This window comes from Varanus komodoensis, unplaced genomic scaffold (assembly GCF_004798865.1).
Source record: "Varanus komodoensis strain SLA01 unplaced genomic scaffold, ASM479886v1 scaffold23, whole genome shotgun sequence".
Classification (NCBI taxonomy): Eukaryota; Metazoa; Chordata; class Lepidosauria; order Squamata; family Varanidae; genus Varanus; species Varanus komodoensis.
Window position 1 is genome coordinate 18,224,368 of NW_025335627.1, and position 22,770 is coordinate 18,247,137.

Sequence of the window (22,770 nt, forward strand, 5' to 3'; positions counted from 1 at the left end):
GGACCCCTAGATGGGGGGATGGAAATGTGAAATCACAGATGGGTAGATCTTCGAGGAAGAGGGGGCGAGACCCAAGCTGCAATGTGCCTGAATGCATTCCACTTGGCCAGGTAGGACTTGGGCGTAGAGGGTTTGAGGGCAGCCTGGAAGATGGAGGTGACAGCAGAGGGTAGAGATGAAGATGAGGTACATGGCACAGCACCTCCCTGCTGAGCTATGCGACACTGCACATCTAGTCCATGCTGAAGCCAAGAAGCTGCCTAGATATCAGCTCTAGGTAGCAAGGGGTCATGGGGACTGATGATAAGGCATTGATGGGAGCTATGGCGATCCACTGCCATGCCTGGCTTTGCTCTAGAGGAGTCCCCCAGGAGGCTTGGGCCCATATAGAATAGATGCTGTTTGACAGGAAGAGGCTCTTCAACATCTGAATGGATGAGCATATGGACTCTCTCCACAAGGCCAGGACCATCTCCTGATGCATGGGGTTTGCTCAGCCACCACCCCCAATGTAAGTGGCAAGCACTCCTCATGAGCACTAAGTACACCGCAACACAATCATCTGTTTTCACAGGCATGAAGCCCTGGGAAAAATGAAGTTGAGAGGAACAATTCAGAGAGGAAAAGCAGCCAACAGAGAAAGAGCTAACTTCTCTTTGTTCTCCTTGTAATGCTGCTTACAGCATCAAGCAGCTGCTTATCATTAAAAAAAGTAAGTGAAATGTCAGATATTCATATAATGTGCAATTTGACTCCCTTTAAGCAATCATCATTTAAAACCAGAAGCCAAAACCTAATAAAGGCTTGACAGATCTTGGAGCTTATAGACCAATATCCTTGATAAACTAAGATGCAAAAGTCTTTACAGCAATATTTGCAAACAGATTGAATAATTTTATCAGTAAATACATTAAGGTAGATCAAAGTGGTTTTATAGTAGGAAGATGGATGATGGATCTTACTAGAAGAGTATTAGATGTAATAGAAGTCATATAAAAGGAAGGGATAAAAGCTGGTGTAATAGCATTAGATTTCTTCAAAACTTTTGATTGTGTGGAATGGCCCACATAAAGACGTTTATACAGATATTAGGGTTTGGAACACTATTTAAAGATATAATAAATGAACTGTATTCAGAAAATTTCACAACTGTGATAGCTGATGGTCTAATAGAACAAATATCTGTAGGCTGAGGATGCCCTCTTTCTCCAATACTGTTTGCTTTCGATATAGAACTATTAGCAATTATACTATAAAAGGTATTGGATTTAAGTATAAGATTAAGAGTAGTCTATTTGCTGATGATACACAGTTAACAATTAAAGACCCACTTAAAGTTATGGATCAGATCAAAACTCATTAAGTAGGATTTGGAGAGATACCCAGTTTACAGGTTAATTGGGATAAATCTGAACTGTTGTTTAACTGCAATAAAGAAGAAAAGGAGGGAATTAAGAATTCATTTCAAATTAAGAGACGTAAAATTATCAAATACCTAGGCATAAACATTCCAAAAAAATCCAATGTTTAAAAAAGAATAATTTTGATGTACTGAAATCTGAGATAAAGGATAAAATGCACCAATTAAGGAAAACAGGATTATCATGGATTCGTAGAATAGCAGTACATAAAATGAAAATCTTACCCAAGATTAATTTTTTATTTGGGATGTTGCTGATTAAGATATTAGGAAAATAATTGGACGATTGGCAAAATATGATTAATACTTTTAATGGAGATAAGAAAGCAAGAAAAGATGGTATAAGTCATCTATAAAAATGGGAGGATTAAGTATTCTGAACATTAAATTATATTACATAGTGAATCAAATAAGACATATACCAGACATTATATTACAGCCAGAACAAACAACAAATTGTACAATAGCTTAGACCTTTTTTTAAACAGGATGACAAGAAGATTGTAAGAAAGTATTAATAACCCTAAAAATAAGGTGCAAATCTGGGATAAGAATAGAAAAAAAAGTTGTGCTGACAATTTGACCAATAATTACAGAAATTGAAGGATTTCCAGAAAGTCTGAGAAGTAGTTTAAGAAAAATGTTAAAGGAAAAACGAATTGTTAGGTTAAAAATTGCTTGGAGAAAATGAATAAGGATAAAGGTGGTACTAGGAAAAGAAAAACTAACTTGATTGAATGTTATACAACTAGAACAATGTACTAAAGAATGAAGAAAAATGGTATATGTAGATATCTTACCAAATTTGAAGATATTGTTTTATATAAGGAAGAACAAGACATTTTGCATACGAAAAGGATAGTAAGTGAAATGTATAAGATTTTACAAGATATGGGGAACTAATATGATTTTCCCAAGGTTTCATGGGAAATAGATTTGGGGAAGGACATAGGTAAGAAAGAATGGGGAAAATATGGAATAAGAGAACACTAAAAACATGCTAATTTAAGGAAAATTTCTATAAATTAATATGGAAATATTACTCGACACTAGTAAAACTATACTATATGGTAAGAAATATTCCAATTTATGTTGGAGATGTGGTCAAAAATTGGGTACCTATTTCCATCTGTGATGGGAATGCAAAAATATTAAGAAATTTTGGATAAGGGATTTTAAGGAAATCAGTAAGATATTGAATTCAAATATTGATGCAGAACCTGAAATTGCATTATTGTCAATACTTTATACAAAGAAATGGAAATGGCAGATCAAAGAATTAATAGCAAATTTAGTAACTACAGTATGATTAATAATAGCAAATAACTGGAAAGTGAAATGGGATTTCCAAATAAGTAAATAGTATTTCTTATGGCTAAAGAAATCTGAGATATAGCTGTTAACAGTAAATTAACATGTGGAATTAAGGTGAAAAAAGGGCTGAGAAGTAAGAATTTCAATGACATTTGGGGGTTGTTTACTGAACATGTGTTAATAAAAGTAAAAGGTATCAAACCTTTGTGTGACTTAATGCAATTTTGGATGGAAGGGGGTAGGCCTGAAGAGGGGAGGCACAGGAGAAGTAGTTAATTAGGAGGAAATGAATAATTAATTATTATGTAGCCAAGGTCATGGTGGAGCGGTACACCAGTTGTATTTTTAGGCTTATGTTTCTATTTTTGTTATTGATATATTTTTTGTATTTCTACTGATGTAGTTTAGTTTTGTAGATTATTAAATAAAGACATTAAAAAAATAAAAACAGGACACTCACCCCAAAAGATTCACCAATTGACACCAAAAATCTGTAAAACAAGAACAGGGAAAAGCAGTTTTTTCCCTATGAAACAGATGTCAAAAAGCTATGCACAATATATGAGATGTAAAAACCTGGTGCAATAGATGAAGCAACTTGTATAACTATGCTCCATAAAAAACACGAGTACATTTTTACTCAGATTTTATAAATCAAGCCAACTACAATTAAATTGCTGAAAAGCAACTTAAAGAAAAAAATAGCACCTATTTTAACAATTCCCTAACTGATAATGCAGAGAGGTATTGAATCTCAGACTAGGAGCTAAATCCTGCATTGTGTGGGGTCCCAATTTGGTCCTCCAGAATTTTCCTGATAGCCACACATCCTTGCCCCAGAAAGCTGTGCAAACTTTCCCAACTTTTGTATAGTTTTCCCCCATTCTAAAAGGTTAAAATGATTCTGTTAAGCCTTAGTTACTGACAGTAAGCACTGTATGGTAGTGGTTCCTAAAATGGGTAGTACTACTGCCCTGGGGTTGGTGAAAAGATCTAGTGGGGACAGTACTGCAGTGGAGCAATAGACCTAATACAAAGAAAGAGGCATGGGGGCTCTAGGGTTGTTGCCCATGAGGAAAGGAGACCACTGCTCTATGGTAAAATACCTTGGTAGTTAAGCCTCACCCATTTCAACCCATTGACTACCATAATGTCCCCACCCCTGCCCCAATTTCTCTAACATTTAATTCAGCTCTTTGGTTTAAAGATGTTTGACAACACTGGTATATCCGGCTTATGGAGAAATAATACTATGGTCTAGCCATTTTTAATGATGAACAAGCCATTCAGGCCAGTTCTGAGGTGGCAAACTAAATTTTTGATGTTTGCTTTTTTGATTGCTGTTTTTCTTCCATCTTGGGCTCCCCTGTCAGCAGCCCAATGAAAATGATTTGCTTGAGCCAGACAGGTATTACGGACATACCATATCACTGGAGTAGACAGTGAAAGTTCAGTTTACATTCTGCTTGCCCATTACGATTCCTGAGTCAATAGATCATTCAGTTTTCTTTGATGGCATCAATAAAACAGTATTTTTAAAACTAATCTTGAGAACATTGATAAACAAATCACACAATATAAGGCATATAATGACAGAATTCTAAAGCAAGTTTTTTCTTGTAGCTAATTTACTAATTACCAGTAAAGCTAACTGCTAGGGGGTTCTTGCAATGAAGGAATGGCAAAAGATGGTCTGTTTTAGTTTAAAGGAAAGGAAAGGAAAGGAAAGGAAAGGAAAGGGGAAAAAATACCCATCCTGACTAGCTTGCTTTTGTGTTTGATTTAATGAATTACTAAGCAGTCTATATATATTCTATATAGCAATCCATACAGTCATTCCCAGATAACTGTACAATCTATATAGTTACCTGGGAGTGAGCCTCACTGAGCCCAAGAGGTTTTACTTATGAATAGGCATAGGAAAGGATGTTAGCCATATGCTTAAGATACCAACCTTGTTCTTGGTGTCATTTTGGTGGGTGATGCTTCAGAGAATTTGTAGGGACTGTTCAAAGGTGAAATGTAGATGTTATTTCCCGCAGAAAGACGTAACGGAGAGTTAGAAAACTTGTAAGGGCTCTGAGGAATCTGTGGTATGGGTGACAATGTTGGAGGCTGTAACATGAGAATTTTAAATGAGTGCTGTGGAGTTTTTCTGACTTTTGCTTATTTATGCTAAATATAGTGTAGCTAAACAAGTGCAAAATTACTTACCCTATTGGAAGCATATTGCAAAATATTTGTTTTCAGTCTCTGCATGAACACCAAGTTGTAGAAAACTATGATAGAATCATATTGTCCGTCTCTGATCAAAACAGACTTGAATGTCTAGACAGGATTAGAAAATTATCTAAAAGTAATCTCTAATGTTAGCATTTTGCTGTATTCTCCTCCACACCCCATTCGTTATGCAAGTCTATAGTGCTCATTATGTGGTTAGATTTTCTGCCAAGATGACCTTTTCATATAGCAGATCTCTGAATCTGACTCATCAGCTATAAGCCAAGAAAAGCAATTCATCATAAAGGAACATGGGAACACTTAGGCCAATTGCATACATATCAATTTACTGACTAGGTATTCTGTAGTAATAGGCAAAATTAAATATTTAGCTTACAAAGCTGAATGCACAAAAGCTTACCCTTTCATGGAAACTTCTGCTATAAATTTTAAACATATCTGCTATTGAATTTCACCAGCTGATCTTATTTGTAAATTATGAATCAGATATTCTAAATCCCACCAGTTGTTTTCTTGAAACACAGAAATTATCAATAGGATCTTAGGTCAGTGCTGTTCCCAGGGAGTTTTATGCAGCATCTCCAAAAGCAACAATAGATTTGGAACATCGCAGTGGGATAAAAAAGTTGAAACACAACATTTAAATATAATTTGAACACTGAAAAAAATGCAGTACCCTTTTAAATTTAAGTGACTAATTCATTTGAGCTGATCAGTACCTGCTACACTTTTCTGGTGATCATATTTAGATGCTTCAGACACATGGTACTTCTTGGAGAAACTATTTTGTCTTCAAATGACTCTAAATACTGGGATACAATGGAAATCCTTTTGATCTGCCTATATAATGCACTATGTCACAAAGATATCCTGGAAATGGCAACAGTACTAATTCAAATATTTATACAGGAAGTTAACATTGAAAATCTTTCCATACCTCTTGATTTGCATTAGTGAGTTCCTTATATGCTGTCACAATAGTTTTAAACCTGAGATCAATGTTCTTCACTTTACATATGCCATACATGGAACACATCAGGATCTATTGAAAAGCAGAGAACAGTCATCAGAACTTGCAATTAAGGAAGCACCTCATCAGGGAGTATGAGACAGGGATGGGTAACTATTAGCCTTCAAAATGTTTGGATCTACATTTTTAACCAGACCACTTTAAAATAAATCTTGTGAATTGGTACAAAGCACTGCAAAAATCTAAACTAGACACTACAAGCGCATGGATAAGGGCAAGTTGCTTACCTATAACTGTCATACAAGCTTCCATGTAGCCTGAAGTGCCTGATCCTGCCTAATCTTGGAAGCTAAGCAGGGTTAGGCCTGGGCAGAAGTGGGATGGGTGACTTGAGTGTATGATTCTATGATTATTGCTGTCAACTGCCTAGAGAGCTTTGGCTATGGGCAGTATAAAAATGTAATAATAATAATAATTCTTTGAATGCTCATCTGTGCATTCACATATATGGGCTCTGTGCACATATGTGGAGCTTGTCCAGAAAAGATTCCAAAGCCCATGAATTAGTACAGTGGTACCTTGGCTCATGAACTTAATCTGTTCCAGGACTCTGGTCATGACCCAAATTGGTTGTGAGCCAATTAAATTTCCCCATAAGGTTTATTTATTTATTTAGAATATTTGTATGCCGTACTTTCGCAGAGCCTCAGGCCAGCTTAAAAAATAAGAAAAATAAAACATAATACAAATAAAATCCAGATCCACCCTGGCTGCAGATTAAAACCTATATAGCTAATGTTAAAAGTTATTAAAATATTGTTGAAATAAAAAGTTCTTAGCCTGGCACCGAAAAACAAATAACGACGGCACCAGGCGAACCTCTCTGGGGTACCCTCCACGGGGTACTTTGCCTCCTAATGTCTTTCACAGAGGGTTCCCGGAGGAGGGCCTCTGCTGCTGATCTCAAGGGGCAGGAGGGCAAATACAGAAGAAGGCGTTCCTTTCTTTAGGTATCCAGGTCCCAAGCTGTTAAGGGCTTCATAGGTAATAAACCAGCACCTTGAATTGAGCCCGGACTACAATGGGAAGCCAGTGAAGCTGGTAGAGGACTGGAGTTATAAGAGAATAACGCCCAGTCCCTGGCAGCAACCTGGCTGCTTTATTTTGCACCATCTGAAGTATCCGGACTGTCTTCATGGGCAGCCTCACATAGAGCGCGTTACAAAAATCCAACTGGGAAGTAACCAGTGCATGTTTCACTGTCACTAGGCAATCATCTTCCAGGTACGGACATAGCTGATGGATTAACCGAAGCTGAAGGAAAGCGCTCCTCGCCACCACGGTCACTTGAGCTTCCAGGGACAGCTCTGGGTCGAAGAGCACTCCCAAGCTGCGGACCCTGTCCTTTAGAGGGAGTGCAACCCCATCCAGGGCAAGGTCCAAGTCACCTACCCAGGAGCTCAAACCACCCACCAACAGGACCTCTGTCTTGGCTGGACTGAGCTTCAGTTTATTGGCCCTCATCCAGCCCATTACCTCAGCCAGGCACTGGTTCAGGACAGCCACTGCCTCACCTGGATCAGTTGAAAAGGAGAGGTAGAGCTGGGTATCATCAGCATACTGATGATTCCGCAGCCCAAACCTCCTGATGACCTCTCCCAGCGGTTTCATGTAGATGTTGAATAGCAAGGGGGACAAAATGGACCCCTGTGGAACTCCATGGCATAGCTGCCATGGCACAGAGCCAAAGTCCCCCAGCACCACCTTCTGGAATCAGCCGTCGAGGTAGGAGCGGAACCACTGCCAAGCAGTGCCTCCTACTCCCAGTCCCGCTACCCCATCCAGAAGGATACTATGGTCGATGGTATCAAAAGCCACTGAGAGGTCCAGGAGGACCAACAGGGACACACTCCCCCTCTCTCCCCCCCCTGCACAGGTCATCATACAGGGTGACCAAGGCAGATTCAGTACCATACCTGGGTCTGAAGCTGGACTGAAATGGGTCCAGATAGTCAGTCTCATCCAAGAGTGCTTCGAGTTGTCCCGCCACCACCTGTTCCAACACCTTGCCCAAAAACAGGATGTTGGCCACCGGTCTATAATTGGCGGCCATCTCTGGATCCAGCGACACCTTCTTTAGGACCAGCCTGACTACCACCTCCTTTAGAGGAGCAGGCACCCGGCTGTCCCTCAGAGAGGTGTTAATGACCTCCAGGATCCAGGCACCAATCCTGTGTTTGGCTTTGGTCAGCAGCCACGATGGGCAAGGGTCGAGTAAACAGGTGGTGGCACGTACTTGTCCAAGCACCTTGTCCACATTATCAGGCCGCAATAACTGAAATTCATCCAATAATATCTGACTGGAGTCATTGGCACCTCCCCTAGAGGATCTGAATCACTTGTGGAGTCCAGCTCGTGATGAATCTGAGCGATTTTCTCCTTAAAGTGCTGGGCAAAGTCGTCACAGTGGGCCATCGAGGGTGGTATGGGATCTTTCTTAAGGCCAGGATATACCAGTCCATGTACCACTCAAAAGAGCTCTGCAGGACAGCACTGTGAGGAGGCAATGGAAGTGGAGAAGAATTTCTTCTTTGCAGCCCTCACTGCCACAGCATAGGCTCGATAATGAGCTCGTAAGCGTACTCAGTCAGATTCATCTTGTGATTTCCTCCACCTACGCTTTAGACGTCTCCCAACCCGCTTCATCGCCCGTAATTCAGGTGTATACCATGGGGATGAACGGGCTCTGCCGGACAGGAGACGACACTTAGGAGTGATCGTGTCAACAGCTCCCCCTTCCACAGTTCAACCAGAGCATCAACAGGAGCGCCAGCTTTATCAACCGGAAACTCCCCCAGAGCCTTCAGGAATCCATCCGGATCTATCCGGCTCCGAGGGCAGACCAACACAATAGGGTCCACAGCCTTACATTGGGAAAGGCTGGCATCAAGCTCAAACCTCACGAGGAAGTGATCTGACCATGACAACTTAGTCAGACACAAATTGCTCACCCTCAGATCACCCTCTTCCTGCCCCGTCGAGAAAACCAGGTCCAGCGTGTGACCATGTTCATGGGTTGGGCCTATGACATGTTGAGACAGCTGTCATGTGGAGGCCATGAAGTTCTGAGCCGCCCCGGTCAGAACAGTCTCGACATGGAGATTGAAGTCCCCCAGGACCAACATCCTGGGGGTCTTCAACACCAGGTCCGAGACGATCTCCGTCAGCTCAGGCAGGGAGTCTGATGGGCAGAAGGGTGCACGGTACACCAGCAGAATCCCCAGTCTGTCCTGGTCACCCAACGCCAGGTAAAGTCACTCTAGACCTGGTCTCGAGAGAACAGGAAGCCCCGCAAGGGAAAGAGAAGCTTGATAAATTAAAGTGACCTCCCTCCCTTCCCCTCCAGATGCTGGACCAGATACCAGGGCGGGCACAGTTGAGAGAGGGACACATCCCCCCCTCCCACCCAGGTCTCTGTAATGCAAGCCAGATTGACCCCCTCATCCACAATTAAATCGTGGATGAAGGATGTTTTGTTATAGACCGACCTGGCATTAAGCAACAGCACCGTCAGGCCCGAGGGGCGGTTGATAAGCATACCCAGAACCTTCCGGTTGGGAGAATAACCAGAAGGGGAAACAGGTGTCAACCATATGTCCCTCCATCTTCTATGTCGACACGTTAAACTCCCAACACCATATCAACCATTGCCCAAAATCACCCCAATAGTGGTGCACACGCGCTCCCCAGGCAACCCCATAGTAGCAGCCAGGCATGAATCCATTAAAACAATCTAATAAAATACAAGTAAAATACAATAAAACCCTCCAACCCACCCAATTACAAAAGCCCACCCACACACACACACAGTGTCTTTGGCTAGCCCAGCCCCCGCACGGCCCCGAACAGGCCCAAACAGCGGTAATGCCCTTGGGCTGCTGGCCCAAGGCCACCGGCCACAGCCGGCGAGTTAATGCTGCGGCCCCTCCGGGGGGGAGGGGCAAGGGTAGGGTTCGCGGAGAACTCGCTGGCAGAGTGGAGGGCCCGCAGGCCGACATCGTCCCGGTCCCCAGTCCCACGGTGGCCGCCATCCGTCCTTTGGGGCAGCGTCGTCATCAGTGGGCAGGTCAGGGTGTGCGGTGGCGGTGTTAAGCAGGTTCAATGTAAGGTTCAATGTAAATAAGGTAAATCCGTTCTGTAACAGGTTTTTTTTTTAATCAGAAAAATGTGAAGCAAAGTGACAAAGAACAACAATGTTTGCGGCCATCTCCCCCCCTCCCCCAGCACAACCACGATTGTGTCCGTCATCCCTGCACATGCCCGTCATCCTGGCACACTTGGGGGTGGGGAGACGGACATGATCGTGCTGGGGGGGGGGGGGATGGCCCTGATCACGGTCACCACCCAATACAGAGTTTGTGACCTGAGTTAAAATTTTTATGAAATTTTTGTTTGAGACCCGATTTGGTCATGAACTGAGGCGTTCATGAGTCAAGGTATCACTATATTTGGCAGAGGCCTCTCCCCTGGGAACACCCAGGCATGAGGGAGGGACTCCTGCCTGGTTCTCAGTTCTGAAGTAACAAAATGGCCATTGTACACTTCTGTCCCTTTGAGAGGATGCCTTGGTGTTACAGGATGACACCAATAGGGGATAGCAGGTGGGTTTGTATGAATGCACAATGTCAACTTGAAGAATGACCATTGCAGGTATGCAACCTGCCTTTCTTCATGATCTCTGTGCATAACACATGGGCAACTAACAAGGGTACCTCCTGGAGGTGGGTGGTGACACTACTGGAGGACTGGAGATAGGACTGCCCTGCTGGAGGTGCAGATACCTCTGGAATGGACGTTAAGGTAGCGTTAGATGAAGGCTGACAGGTTTCCCCATGTTGTGGCCCTACAGAGATCAAGCAGGGTCACTTTTGAGTAAGTTGCCACAAGTGGAATCACCTATGAGGAGTGCGTGCATATTGGTCCAGAGGCCTGGAATCCAGAGAGCCTGTAGGCGAGGAAGATCATATGCACAATCCATTTTGCTAGTCTCTACGAGGAGATAGGGAGTCCCTTGCTTGCACTGCCATAGGTGAAGAGGCACTGCTGTCGGAGAGGTTCAGTCCTAGCCTTGTAAAAGGATAGGGCCCTCCAGAGGTCTAGGGAATGGAGTCCTGTCTTAATCGGGTCCGACAGTTTTGTGAAAAAACTAGCAAGACTATATTCTCACTGACATGAAAAGCAGAGACCACTTTGGATAGGAACTATGAACTGGGTTGGAGCACCACTTTGTCCTTGTGAAAAGTGATGTAAACAGGATTGGGCTGGAGGACAGCCAAGTCACTTGCATAATGGACAAACATGATAGGAGTCACAAGTCTGTGGTGGCCATAGGCTTTAAGGGCTTCTTTGTGAGGGCTTGAAGGACTACGGACAGGCTCCAAGCTGGTGTAGGTGGTCAGATAGGTGGAGCAAGTTTTTTCAGGCCCCTGAAGAATTGCTGCAAGATTGATGAGAGAAGATAGAGTAGCCCTGTATTGCGGCATGGAAGGTGGAAATCACAATCCCATACCCATGAATAGAAGCTGTCCTGAGACTGTGTCAGAAGATGGAGTTCGGAAACAGAAGTATTTGTTGTATGAGGCAGTTGGCAGGCTGGAAACTGTGCTGTATGGTGAAGGAGGTGAAGTCTTTCCACTTTGGGTTGTATGAGTGTCAAGTAGTTGTTTTCAGGACTTCCTCCAGCAAGTCTTCTGGCAAGTCTTCTCTGCAGCCCAGCAGGGTTGGATCCTCCAAGTTGGGAGGTGGAGATGTAGGAAGGTCTGGAGATGGAGCCCAGGCATGCGCCAATGAGGAACAACTCAGAGGGGGTGAAAAAGGATTTTTCCATATTTATACAGAGGCCCAGATAGAATAGTAGGTCACATGTAGCAGCTGTGGCTTGCCTCAGTGGAGCCATGATCAGCCAATCAGCCAACTATGGGCAGACCTGGTCCCCTTGTAGATGGAGGTGGGTACAGACAACTGCCATGCACTTCGTAAAGATGTATGGTGCAAGCCTGAAGGGGAGGATGGTGAATTGGAAGGCCTCATCTCCAATCTGGAAGTGAAGAAAGTGACTGTAAGCATCCTTCAGGTCCACCAAGGCAAATCATTCTCCCTCTTGCAACAACAGTAGGAAATTTTGTAATGTGACCATGTGATACTTCCTGAGTCTTAATGAAGCTCTCGATGGCTCTCAGGGTCCAGGATGGGCCACAGTTCTCCATACTTCTTTGGTACCATGAAGTATCTGGAGTAAAACTCCTGGCTAGTTTTGGGGCCTATGCAGTCAATGGCTCCTTTTTGGAGAAGGGAGCTGATCTCCTCCAAGAGGGGAGTGGAGGGGGACTGTGCACCTAATGGTACTTAAAGGTGGAAGGTCTTCAAATTCGATCCTGCAACCAGGCTGAATGATGGACAGGACCCAGGGGTCCAACGTGATCTCAGTCCAAGCATGGAAAAAGGGCTGGAGCTGGTGCCCAAAGGTGGGTGGGTGGGTAGAGGTGGACAGCTCATGGTCAGAGGCACAGCTGTCTGACATTGTCTGGATCCTGGTAGCCCTGGTGAGAACATGGAGGGTCATCCCACCACCTAGGCTGTGAATCTGCTCTATGTTTTGGGATAGAGGGGGCCTAGACTTCAGGTTGGTACAGGTAGGTAGAGTTGTGCCACTTGTGTGTGGTGTAGTATCTGGGTGGCAGTGGCTGGTTCAGACCCATCCTCTAAGTGGTGGTCCTAGTCTTCTGGACCAAGGCCATCTAGTAGTCTGTAACTGCACTGAATAGCCCCTCCCCATCAAATGGCATGTTCTTTCAGGCCAGTGCTGGTGTATTGTTCATGGTCTATTACCCAGCCATGCTCCTCAACTGCACTCCATCTGGTACCTGGCTGTGCGGATCTCTTGTGACCTCAGTTCTGATGTTTGTTGGCCAGGTCCTGTGATTCCCATTGGAGGGCTTTGGATAGGGAAACAATCCTGTCCCACACCATGAAGCAGCACTTAACCATGTTGGCTGGGTGATTTGCTATCATACAGGCCAGTACAGTGCAGGAGTAGAACCAGCATTCCACTGCATCTAGGAGGTAGTTTTATCATCAGGCATGGAGTGCTCCCTCCTGGATGACCCCTGGGTTGACTTCACAATGATAGAGTTGAGGGGAGGGTGCTGGAACAGGAATGGCACTGGTGGTACATATTCTCCAACCTCTTAGGTGTAAGGGCTATGGAAACAGGAGATTTCCATTCCTACAGTACTGAGTCCATCAGTGTAGCCATGAACAGTATGGCCACTGGCCACATCCTCTCTGTATACACCTTGAACACCAGGTTCCTAGCCCTCCTGCTGAGAGTTTAAATCCCCAACTGTGCACCATCTGCAGGACCTAGTCAGAGAACATTCCCATATCTTCCAATGGTGAGGGTGCATCCAGGAGGGCCACTCCTGCATCCAGCTAAGGCTTGGAAAGTTGGACCAATGAGATGGACTCTGGGTCTAATGGACAGCTGCCGGGGTCCAATGATTGGAACCAAGGCCTAGAGGTTAATGGACCCAGGACTAGTGAGGAAGACTGCAGTGGCTGGATTTGCGCTGCTGTACACTGGGTCCCAGCATCTTGAGTTTTGGTTTTGGCCTCATGGCCTTGGAGCATATTGAGGCTCTGTCAAAGCAAGCTGGGCTCCAGTACAGCTGCTCTAGATCTACAGAATTAAAGGATGCCCAGTGATCATGGTAGAAGCCCCTGCCATAGTCCCTCTAGTATGGCAGCAGCGACCAGTCAAGTCTGTATTCCCACTTGGAGACGGGTGCATGTGAGTGGAACCTGTGCCTGTTGGGATCAATGGAGTGAGCCTTGCTCAGGATCAGCAAAGGAGAAGAGGTGAGCCTTGGTCCCAAGGCAACAGAAGATATTCACTGCCTAGACAGAGAGGGTTTCTTATCTCACCCTTCAAAAATGATGCAATCAGGGCTGCCAGGCACATTGGTGCTATGGCCTCCTGGGTGTCTCTTGATACTGATGAGAAATGGCACTTGGGACCAGGCTCATGCTCCACATCTAAGATACATGGGGTGTCGGTAGGGGGCATCTTGTTGTAGTGCTTAGTCTAAAGTGTCTGGTGCCAGTTTTGAATTTTGCAGCATCAGTCATTTTGGAGGACTCCCCCCTTTTTGCCAATTTCTCAGTCTTGGCATTCTTTGATGAATGGCCCATCCAGAGAGCAGCTGAAGAGGGTCCTGCTGTCACTGCACAAGGCATGGAACAAGTTGGAAGCCCACAATGTTGATGGTTGCTCTGCGGGACAGAGGGAGCCGATCCCACAGAGGGCTCTGTTCCAGAGCTCTGCTTGTACTTTCTTTCCTATTTAGTAAATACCTAGCAGTGGCAGTAGGAATCCACCATGTGACTCTCTTCCAGGCAGAAAATGCCACTGGTCAGTGTCCACTGGTTGCCAGATGTTTGCTGCCACAGCTCGAACATTTTCTAAATCGAACTCTGAGTGACATTGAGGAGTTGGAAAGGTGAAACAAAGCACGGAGGGGAAAACATGAAGTGCAGAACAGTAGAACAGAGGTTTTAGACAAAGGGGAGAGGACTCACAGAGAGTAGGCAAGTGAAATAGCTACGAGAACCAGAGGAGGTACTTCCTGATGCATCCATGATAGCAGTCAAAGAAGAACTGAGGATCAGGAGGGAGCCCACCTCACACCAGGGTGTGTTCAGGGGAGGGGCTCCTGGAGAACACTAATTAATTTGCTCTGGAATCTTCCTTAACAGACCTGTGCATGTGTGCAGAACCCATATGCATGATCCACAGAGACCACAATAAAGGACCATAGCTAGGAAGTGTTACAGTTGGTGCACCAGCCTGAATTGATAAGAAATGCTCTGTGCTACAGAAGCTACTTGAACACAGAAGAGGAACTTTTTTAAAAAGGGCCACCGATCCATAGGAAAAAAGGAGACACACGCAGGTATTAATTAAATATAATATGTTCTAAACTATATTATAAATCCATATATAAATAAAAATATCTGAATGTCTAGAAAGGTTGTGTTGGGGTGCAGTTATGTCTTGAAGTCAGTTTGAGATCCACTGACTAATAGGAACAGTACTACTATCGCCAAAGATGGAGGCAGCTAAGTATCAACAAATATTTTTGCTAAAATAGGAAACACAGGTGAGTACATGCATACATGGACTGTTGCTGGGAAGTACCTTGCCAACCCTTCTGGGGAGTGGGGAAGTAGGAGGAACCTACTGGAAATGCTCTGAGAACAGATGAAATTAGCAGGTGGGATTGCATACTCCCCATGTCTGATCTAATGGGGTAGGTACAATTACAGCAGCTCTTCAAGGGGAAGAAGAACCCCATGTTCAGGTCTACCAAAGTGATTCATTCTCCCTCTCTCAGCAATGGCAAGAAATTTTGTAGTTTGACCATGTGAAACTTCCTGAGTCTTATGAAGCAATTGACATCTCCCAGGTCCAGGATGGATGACATTTCTTAAAGTGGTCATCTGTGCATTCACAGATTGCTCTGTGCTTGCACAAGACCTGTTGTTGGGAAGATTTCCAAGCTAGACTCATTCTGGCGGGAGTCCCTCATCTCCCTCCTTCTGGTATATCTAGGAGGGCTTCCCACCATTTTTACCAGTTCTCTCAAGACCAACATTGTGGCCTCAGAACTGGGAAGACTGGTGAACAGCCAACCCAGTGACCTCCATCCCATCCTCAACATGTGGGATGTTAACTTCTTCATCCGCCACAAGAAGTTTTGCATGATCTCCCAGCAGAATCTTCCACCATTGCTGTGCCAAGGAGACTAGTTTGCCTTAACTGACCTAAAGGATTTATATGTCCATATTACCATCTGGACTCCAGTTTCAGATCAGCCCGGATGCCTACCAGTTCCAGTTTTTGGTGCTCCTGTTCCACCTCTGCACTGTACCCCCATCCCAGACTTCACCAAGTGCATGGCTGTGGAATGTGCCCACCTCTGGCTACAGGGGATTCAGGTGTTTCCCTACCTGGATTATTGATTGTTGCTTGCCCCATCCCAAGATGAACTCTTAGATTCCATGTGGGTCACATGCGACCTCTTAGGCATACCAGGACTATGTATTAACAGCACAAAATCTGTCCTTTCTCCTTCCCAGCCTATCCTCCTCATTGGAGCAAGACTCAACATGACAATGGCATGGGCTTACCTCCTAGTAGACAGGGCAGCAGTGGATTGAGCCCAGCACTACAGTGGCTCCTGGTTCATATGGCAGCGACAGATGTGGTCATCCTGTTTGCAAGGCTTTGGATGTGACCCCTTGGTTTGTGCGTGCCTATCAGCCCCAAAGTGACATGATCCAGAAGCAGCTGGTGTTCCCACACTCAGTATGGGCACACCTCGACTGGTGGGCTTGCCAATGCAACCAGGCAGAGGGAGTTGCCTTTGTGCTGAAAGAACCCGACACAATCCTGACCACAGACACTTCAGGCCTGGATTGGGGAGTACACTGTTCTGGCAGCAGGACACATGGAGTGTGGGTGAATTGGGAATAAAGAGAGCACATCAACTACCATAACCTTCATGTAGTCCAGAAGGTGTTGATTGCATTCTGGCTGCACCTAAGGAACAAGCATCTTCAGGTTGCCTCAAACAACACTACAGTGGTGTTCTGCTTGAACAAGCAAGGCAGCATGCAGCCTGTGTCCCTCCCTGACTCACCTAACCATGCAGCTCTGGGACTGGTGCCTTGAAAGAGGCATTACCATCACAGTCATCTACCTGGCCAGGATTGTAAACATTACAGATGCTATGAGCAGGAGGATGGAGGAAATTCACGAATGGGAGCTGCATCCAGAGGATATCACACAGCTCTTCCAAACCTGGGATACCCCAGGTCCATCTTTCTTGCTGTTATCCTGGCATTATGCATGGTGGGATAGTGTCATCACTAGAATCAAGTAGAGGACTGTTCTGCTGGAGAAGCAATCTGTACTTGCACAGATGTCTAGTTTGTAGTGCCTGGTAAACACTGAGGGTGTATACCGTGCAGCTGCCTCGCAGAGGTCCTGCAAGGGTACTCCTGTGAGGGCTGTGGATATTGCCATCATTTGGATGCAGTTAGCTCTTGCAGGGCTCATGAATTGAAGACTGGCCAGCTCATAAAGCCAGGGAGATGGTGTTCAAGATCCAGACAGCTAGCTTCTGGGCAAAGAGCAGCTCTTCCTTGTTGCTTTCACCATGGCATATGCATAGTTTTGGCAACTGGTGTGAAAGGATTCTGTCCCAGAGTCATACAATACAAGCATTCCTTGAACATCCAGGGAGTGCAGGACGAATTCCATGGGAATGGTGGGAGCAGTGAAGAAGACTGGAAGAATAATGTCCTGGTTGAAGTGAAAAACTGGGAAGGAAGACCAGGTCTGATCAGAGTACTGCCTTGTCCCTGTGAATGGTGAGGTGGGGCAGTCTACCCAGATGACATACAGTTCACTGGTGTGTCTGGCTGATGTGATAGCCACAAGGAAGGCAACTTTCCACAAAAGGTGGAGGTCAACTGTAGCTAGAGGCTCGAAGGATTTTTTGATGAGTGTATACAGTACATTCGAGAGGCTCCATACAAGTGTACAGGAGCAGATAGGTGGGCATGGTTTTGAACAGCTTGCAGGAAATGGAGGGACAGAGGGTGGAAGAAGGCTAGGTATCTCTTTGTGGAAGGAGAAGATTGCTACAAGAGTACAGAGGAAGATTTTAGCCCTGTTTGGAAGAGCATGTTGTAACGAGTCCATGCACTCATTTGTATGTGTGTTAAACAGGCACTCCCCCCATTGAAGGTGAGATCCTTGATGTGAAAGTTTCCTGTGGCAGTCTTACAGACTGCAGCCAGGCATACCTTCTGATGACAGCACAGTTGATGTGGTGACTGACTGTGCTGATCTGCTGTTGGGCTAGCCATGTGGCCTCCAATTGGAAGACCCAAGCCAGTTCATTGTCAGGGGAGGTGGTCACAAATGGCTCCACTCTTCTCCTACAAGAAAAGGTGGTATCAAGCCATGGTGGCCTCATAGTTGGGAGACCAAGTGCTGATACTACGTAAACCTCTCTTGCCATGCTGTCCAGTTGATTGCCCTCCCGGGCAACTGGTGGTGAGTGTTCTCACTGAGACCTGCCTTGTGCTTATTCCATGATAACTGAGTTAAGCCTTGGATGCTGGAAGAGGAAAGGGAGATCTCTCTCCAGTATCTGATACATGCTGCACAGTCTTTTTGAGGTGGAGTGTGCTGCAGAGGGAGCCTTCTACATATGCTGAATTGTTTGCAGCAGTGTGGACAGGAACAGTATCACTACTGGTGCCCACTCTTCTGGGTTGATGGGATCAAAGATGAGGTCAGTGGCCTTGCTGGCAGCTGCTGGATCTTGAGCCCAAGGGGGTTTGCCAATCTAAGGACCTGTTTGGAGAATCTGCCTATCTCCTCTGATGATGACTCTAGGTCCAGCAGTGTCAGGTGATGAGGTAGAAGGGCCCAACAATACCAAGGATTTCAAGTCAGAGATGTAGTTCAAGGTCTGACGGTGGTGAGGGTGGTCTCAAGGCTCTTGCTATTGCTGGTGTAACAGATCACATCAGAGAGGATCTGGTTGGTAATGGGTCCTTCTATAAGCATCAGCAAAGAAGGAGCCATGGTGGTAAAGCAAAGATAAGGTCCGCATCTCAGCATTTGCAGATCCTGCTGTATGGCTAATAGTGCTGGTGTGCTGTGGTCATCTCCATGGGATGATCTGGAGCCCCTTTGGTACCAAGGTTAGGCCAGTTACCTTCCCAAGGCACATCCCGAGGCACAGTCCTATTCTAGTAGTGGGGAGCAGGATCTCTCAGTGCCCTTGAAATTTCTCAGTTTCAGGGGTGGTGGTGTTGCTCCCAGGGAGGCATGCATGAATTACTGCAATACTAATGCCTCAGATGGTGGCTGGAGGACCTGGGACAAGTGTCCCTTCCTCCCCCTCAGATATCAATGTTGCCATAACCAGGTCTTGTAACAGCACGAAGTGTTCTGGGTGCTCTGGGATATGTGTTTCCTTGAGAATTGGTGAGGGGTTTGCACCAGCACTTTTCTTTGGCAGCATCAGCCATTTTTTGTGTGTGTTTGGTCAACTTCCTGGCAATGCAGTCTCTTCCATGGACTGGCTGGGCATTGGTGGGCAGTGACAGTCAAAGCTTTTGCTGCAACTCATGAGGGCCAGGGTGGTGTCGCCATGGTCAAGATGGATGGCCAGGTGTGCCCCACTTGCTTGGTGGAATTGGCAGCTTACAAGGCTCTGCTCCAGAGTCTGGCCCTTTGTCAATCTGCCCTTTCTGGGCCTGTTTTATGGAGGCTCGGCAATGTGAGCAGGTATCCACAACGTGTCCCTTGCCCAAGCAGCAGAGGCCGAAAAAGTGCCCATCTGTGGAGAGGGGGTTACCCCCACAGCAGATGAACTTTCTAAAGGGTATTTTTGAGGCCACTGAAGTAGATGGAGAAAGCAAAACAAGTAGGTTGTGGACAGAGGATGCAAGGAAGAAAAGAAGCAGAGAGAAATTTCTTTTTTAATAGACAAAGGGTGAAAAGGGAGTGTTGTAGAGAAATTGAGAGGGTATATGGTAGAGAAGGTGTGCAAAAACCAGTAGGGATATATATAGTGGATACTCTGGTTTGCAGAGAGAGAAACGCTTCCTAATGTAGGCACAAAGTCAGTTGAAAAGGAACTGAGGTAGGAACCCTTCCCACGTATACCTGGAACAGGAAAAGCAGGTTGCTTACCTGTAACTGATGTTCTTCGAGTGGCGATCTGTGCATTCACACGTATGGGTGCTGCACCTGCACAGTGCCTAAGGCCGGAAGATTAGAAAGCTAACAGTTTTTGGCAGGAAACTCTGCTCCTCTCCCCCTCAGCAGTATATATAGAGCGGAGTATCCGCCATTTTCCCCAGTCTTTGAAAGACCGATGGTTCGCCCCTTGTGGGAGAGAAATATATCACAACAAGTGTGATAGGTACCATGAATATTAAGGTATGGTACCGATGAAGAAATCCATTCACTGACACCGAGCTGGGCCGGCGAGTGGGTGTGAATGCACAGATGGCCACTCGAAGAACATCAGTTACAGGTAAGCAACATGCTTTTCTTCATCGTGGCCTCTGTGCATCACACATTTGGGTGCGTAGCAAGCTTACCAGACTCGGAGGAGGGCGGTGTCATCACTGAAGAACAGTGGAGAGGACAGCCCTACCGAAGGAACAGTCCCGTCTGGCACGCACATCGAGGCGAAAGTACACGGAGCAGCCCAAGTCACAGCTCTGCAAACGTCTTGGATCGGGATTCCCGCGGCAAAGGCAGAAGAAGCTACTACTGCTCTTGCGGAGTGACCTCTCGGAACAACAGGTAAGTCTATCTTGGCAAGTTGATACGCCAATACAATAGTTTGAACTATCCATTTGGACAGTCTTTGAGACAAGGGACCCTTGGTTATGCTCAGAGTACTTAACAAAGAGTCTGTTGGAAAGCCGAAGGGATTCCGTGCGTGATCTGTAAAAAGCCAAGCACCAACGCACATCAAGAGTATGCAAGGATCTCTCGATCGGGTTCGACGGCGATGGAAAGAAGGCAGGTAAAACAATCCTTTGATTCAAATGGAACGGTGTGGCTACCTTGGGCAAAAACGTAGAGTCCATTTGAAGAACCACTTTCTCCTTGTGAAAGTTCAAATAAGGCGGATCTACTCGAAGAGCACAAAGTTCACTAGCTCTGTGAGCTAATGTAACAGTCACAAGAAAGGACGTTTTCCAGGATACAAGACGCAGATCAACGGTTGCCAAAGGTTCAAATGGGGGTCTTGTAAACGCTTGAACAACAACTGAAAGACTCCACGTAGGCATGACAGGTCAAATGGAAGGGTGAAGATTCTGCAGTCCTTTAAGGAACCTCCTAATAAGAGGCTGTGAGAACACCGATGAGCCCTGTACCACACCACGGTAATGTGATATCGCTGCCACATAAACCTTAACAGATGAAGGCTTAAGTCCCGAATTATGTAGCTGTAGAAGAAACTGAAGTATATTTTCAATCAAGGCTGACTCTGGAGCAAACAAATGTGATTCAGCGAAGATGAGAATCGGCGCCACTTCGCCGCATAAGACTTCCATGTTGACGGTCGTAGAGCAGACTCGAGAATTCTCTGAATGTCCGGATCTAAAGTACTTGATCCCGAAACAAAGTCTATTGAAAACGAGGGATGAGGCAGGTCCTCAGGTTCATGAGTAGAGGTACCGAATGATCAAGTAGCCCTCAGTACCGAGTCAGTACCATCAGTCAACGAATTCGCCACACCATGAGATTCAAGGAAGTTAAGTCCGGGTGACGGACAGCGCTGTCTTGTTATCAGGTGTGGTATCAACGGGAGGCAAAGAAAGGTGTTGTCCGACATCCGAAGAAGGGTGGTGGAGAACCATACTTGGCGGGGCCACCAAGGTGTAATCAGGATTCCCGTGGCACCGTCGTGTACGATCTTCGAAACAATTTTCATTAATAGAGGAATAGGCGGGAAGGCATAAATTCTGATGTTGGACCAAGGGATCATAAGGGCGTCTCCCATTGACCCCGGTCCCATGTCCGCTCTGGGGCAGAACATCTTGCATACCCTGTTCCTGTGGGCAGCAAACAAGTTGATGTCCGGATGTCCCCAAAGTTGGAAAAGTTGATTGCAGACTTGCACATCTAACTTCCACTCATGAGTCATCAACATGTGTCTGCTCAAGACGTCAGTTTCCTTGTTGTCGGTCCCGGCCAGATGGACTGCCAAAAGAGTTATACCTCTCGGGATGCACCATTCCCAAATGTTCATGTACAGACGAGCTAGGGTTGCGGATTTTGTCCCACCCTGCTTGTTGATATAAAACACAGCGACTATGCTGTCGGATGTGATCTGAATTACTCGCTGACGAACAGCGTCCTCGAAAGATCGAAGAGCTTTGAAAATTGCTAAGAGTTCGAGGTAGTTGATGTGTCTCGACAATTCCTGACGGTTCCAAGTGCCCTGAGACCGAAGTCCCGCGCATACAGCACCCCTCCCGATTAGCGAAGTATCGGTATAAAGAGTCAGTGTTGGGTGAGGCGTCTGGAACGGGGTACCCATATTTAAATTGTTCAGTACTGTCCACCATGTCAACGTCTGCAGAACGGATAGAGGCAATCGAATTGGCTTGTCGGGCGAATCTCGTTGTGGGTGAAAGTTTTTGTTGAACCATAATTGGAGAGGACGTAGTCGGAGCCTGGCGTGAGGGACAATGGCTACAGTGGCAGCCATATGACTCAAAAGCTTCTGAATGGAGAGCGCTAGGACGATCTTGTTTTGTCAGATCCAATGAATACAGGACTAAAGGCTGTCCTGATGAGCTGGAGGGAGAAAGGCCCTCACCAGAGTGGAATCGAGACGAGCTCCAATGAAGCCAATCACCTGTGCAGGAACAAAGGACGATTTTTCACGATTAATACACAGTCCTAAATCATCCAGCAAAGAACAAGTTTTGTTGATGGCTAAAAGGAGACCTTCCCGTATCTGGGAGACTATAAGCCAGTAATCCAGGTAAGGTATACTTGGATGCCTTGAAGCTGAAGGTGCGCACACACTGGGGCCATGCATTTCGTAAAGACCCTCGGAGCGGTAGCCAATCCGAACGGAAGGACATTGAATTCATATATGTTGGGCCTGACGGTAAAGCGCAGAAGTCGTCTATGACCTGGGTGAATCGA

General features: G+C 45.7%; 1 protein-coding gene across 6 annotated transcripts in view; it reads right to left on the reverse strand.

The window, feature by feature from the left end:
• RB1 (RB transcriptional corepressor 1) overlaps positions 1 to 22,770 on the reverse strand; it is a 163,032-nt gene that overhangs the window by 28,168 nt on the left and 112,094 nt on the right. For 2 of the 6 annotated variants that reach the window (XM_044431793.1, XM_044431790.1), the window contains 4 exons: positions 5,913 to 6,017; positions 4,949 to 5,062; positions 4,689 to 4,849; positions 3,195 to 3,225 (listed from right to left, as the gene is read on the reverse strand). In XM_044431793.1, the coding sequence (XP_044287728.1) occupies positions 3,195 to 3,225; positions 4,689 to 4,849; positions 4,949 to 5,062; positions 5,913 to 6,017 (411 nt within the window). Of the gene's footprint in view, positions 1 to 3,194; positions 3,226 to 4,688; positions 4,850 to 4,948; positions 5,063 to 5,912; positions 6,018 to 10,409; positions 12,043 to 22,770 lie in introns of those variants that run through there. The other 4 variants (XM_044431791.1, XM_044431794.1, XM_044431792.1 and 1 more) reach the window with 4 other exon arrangements.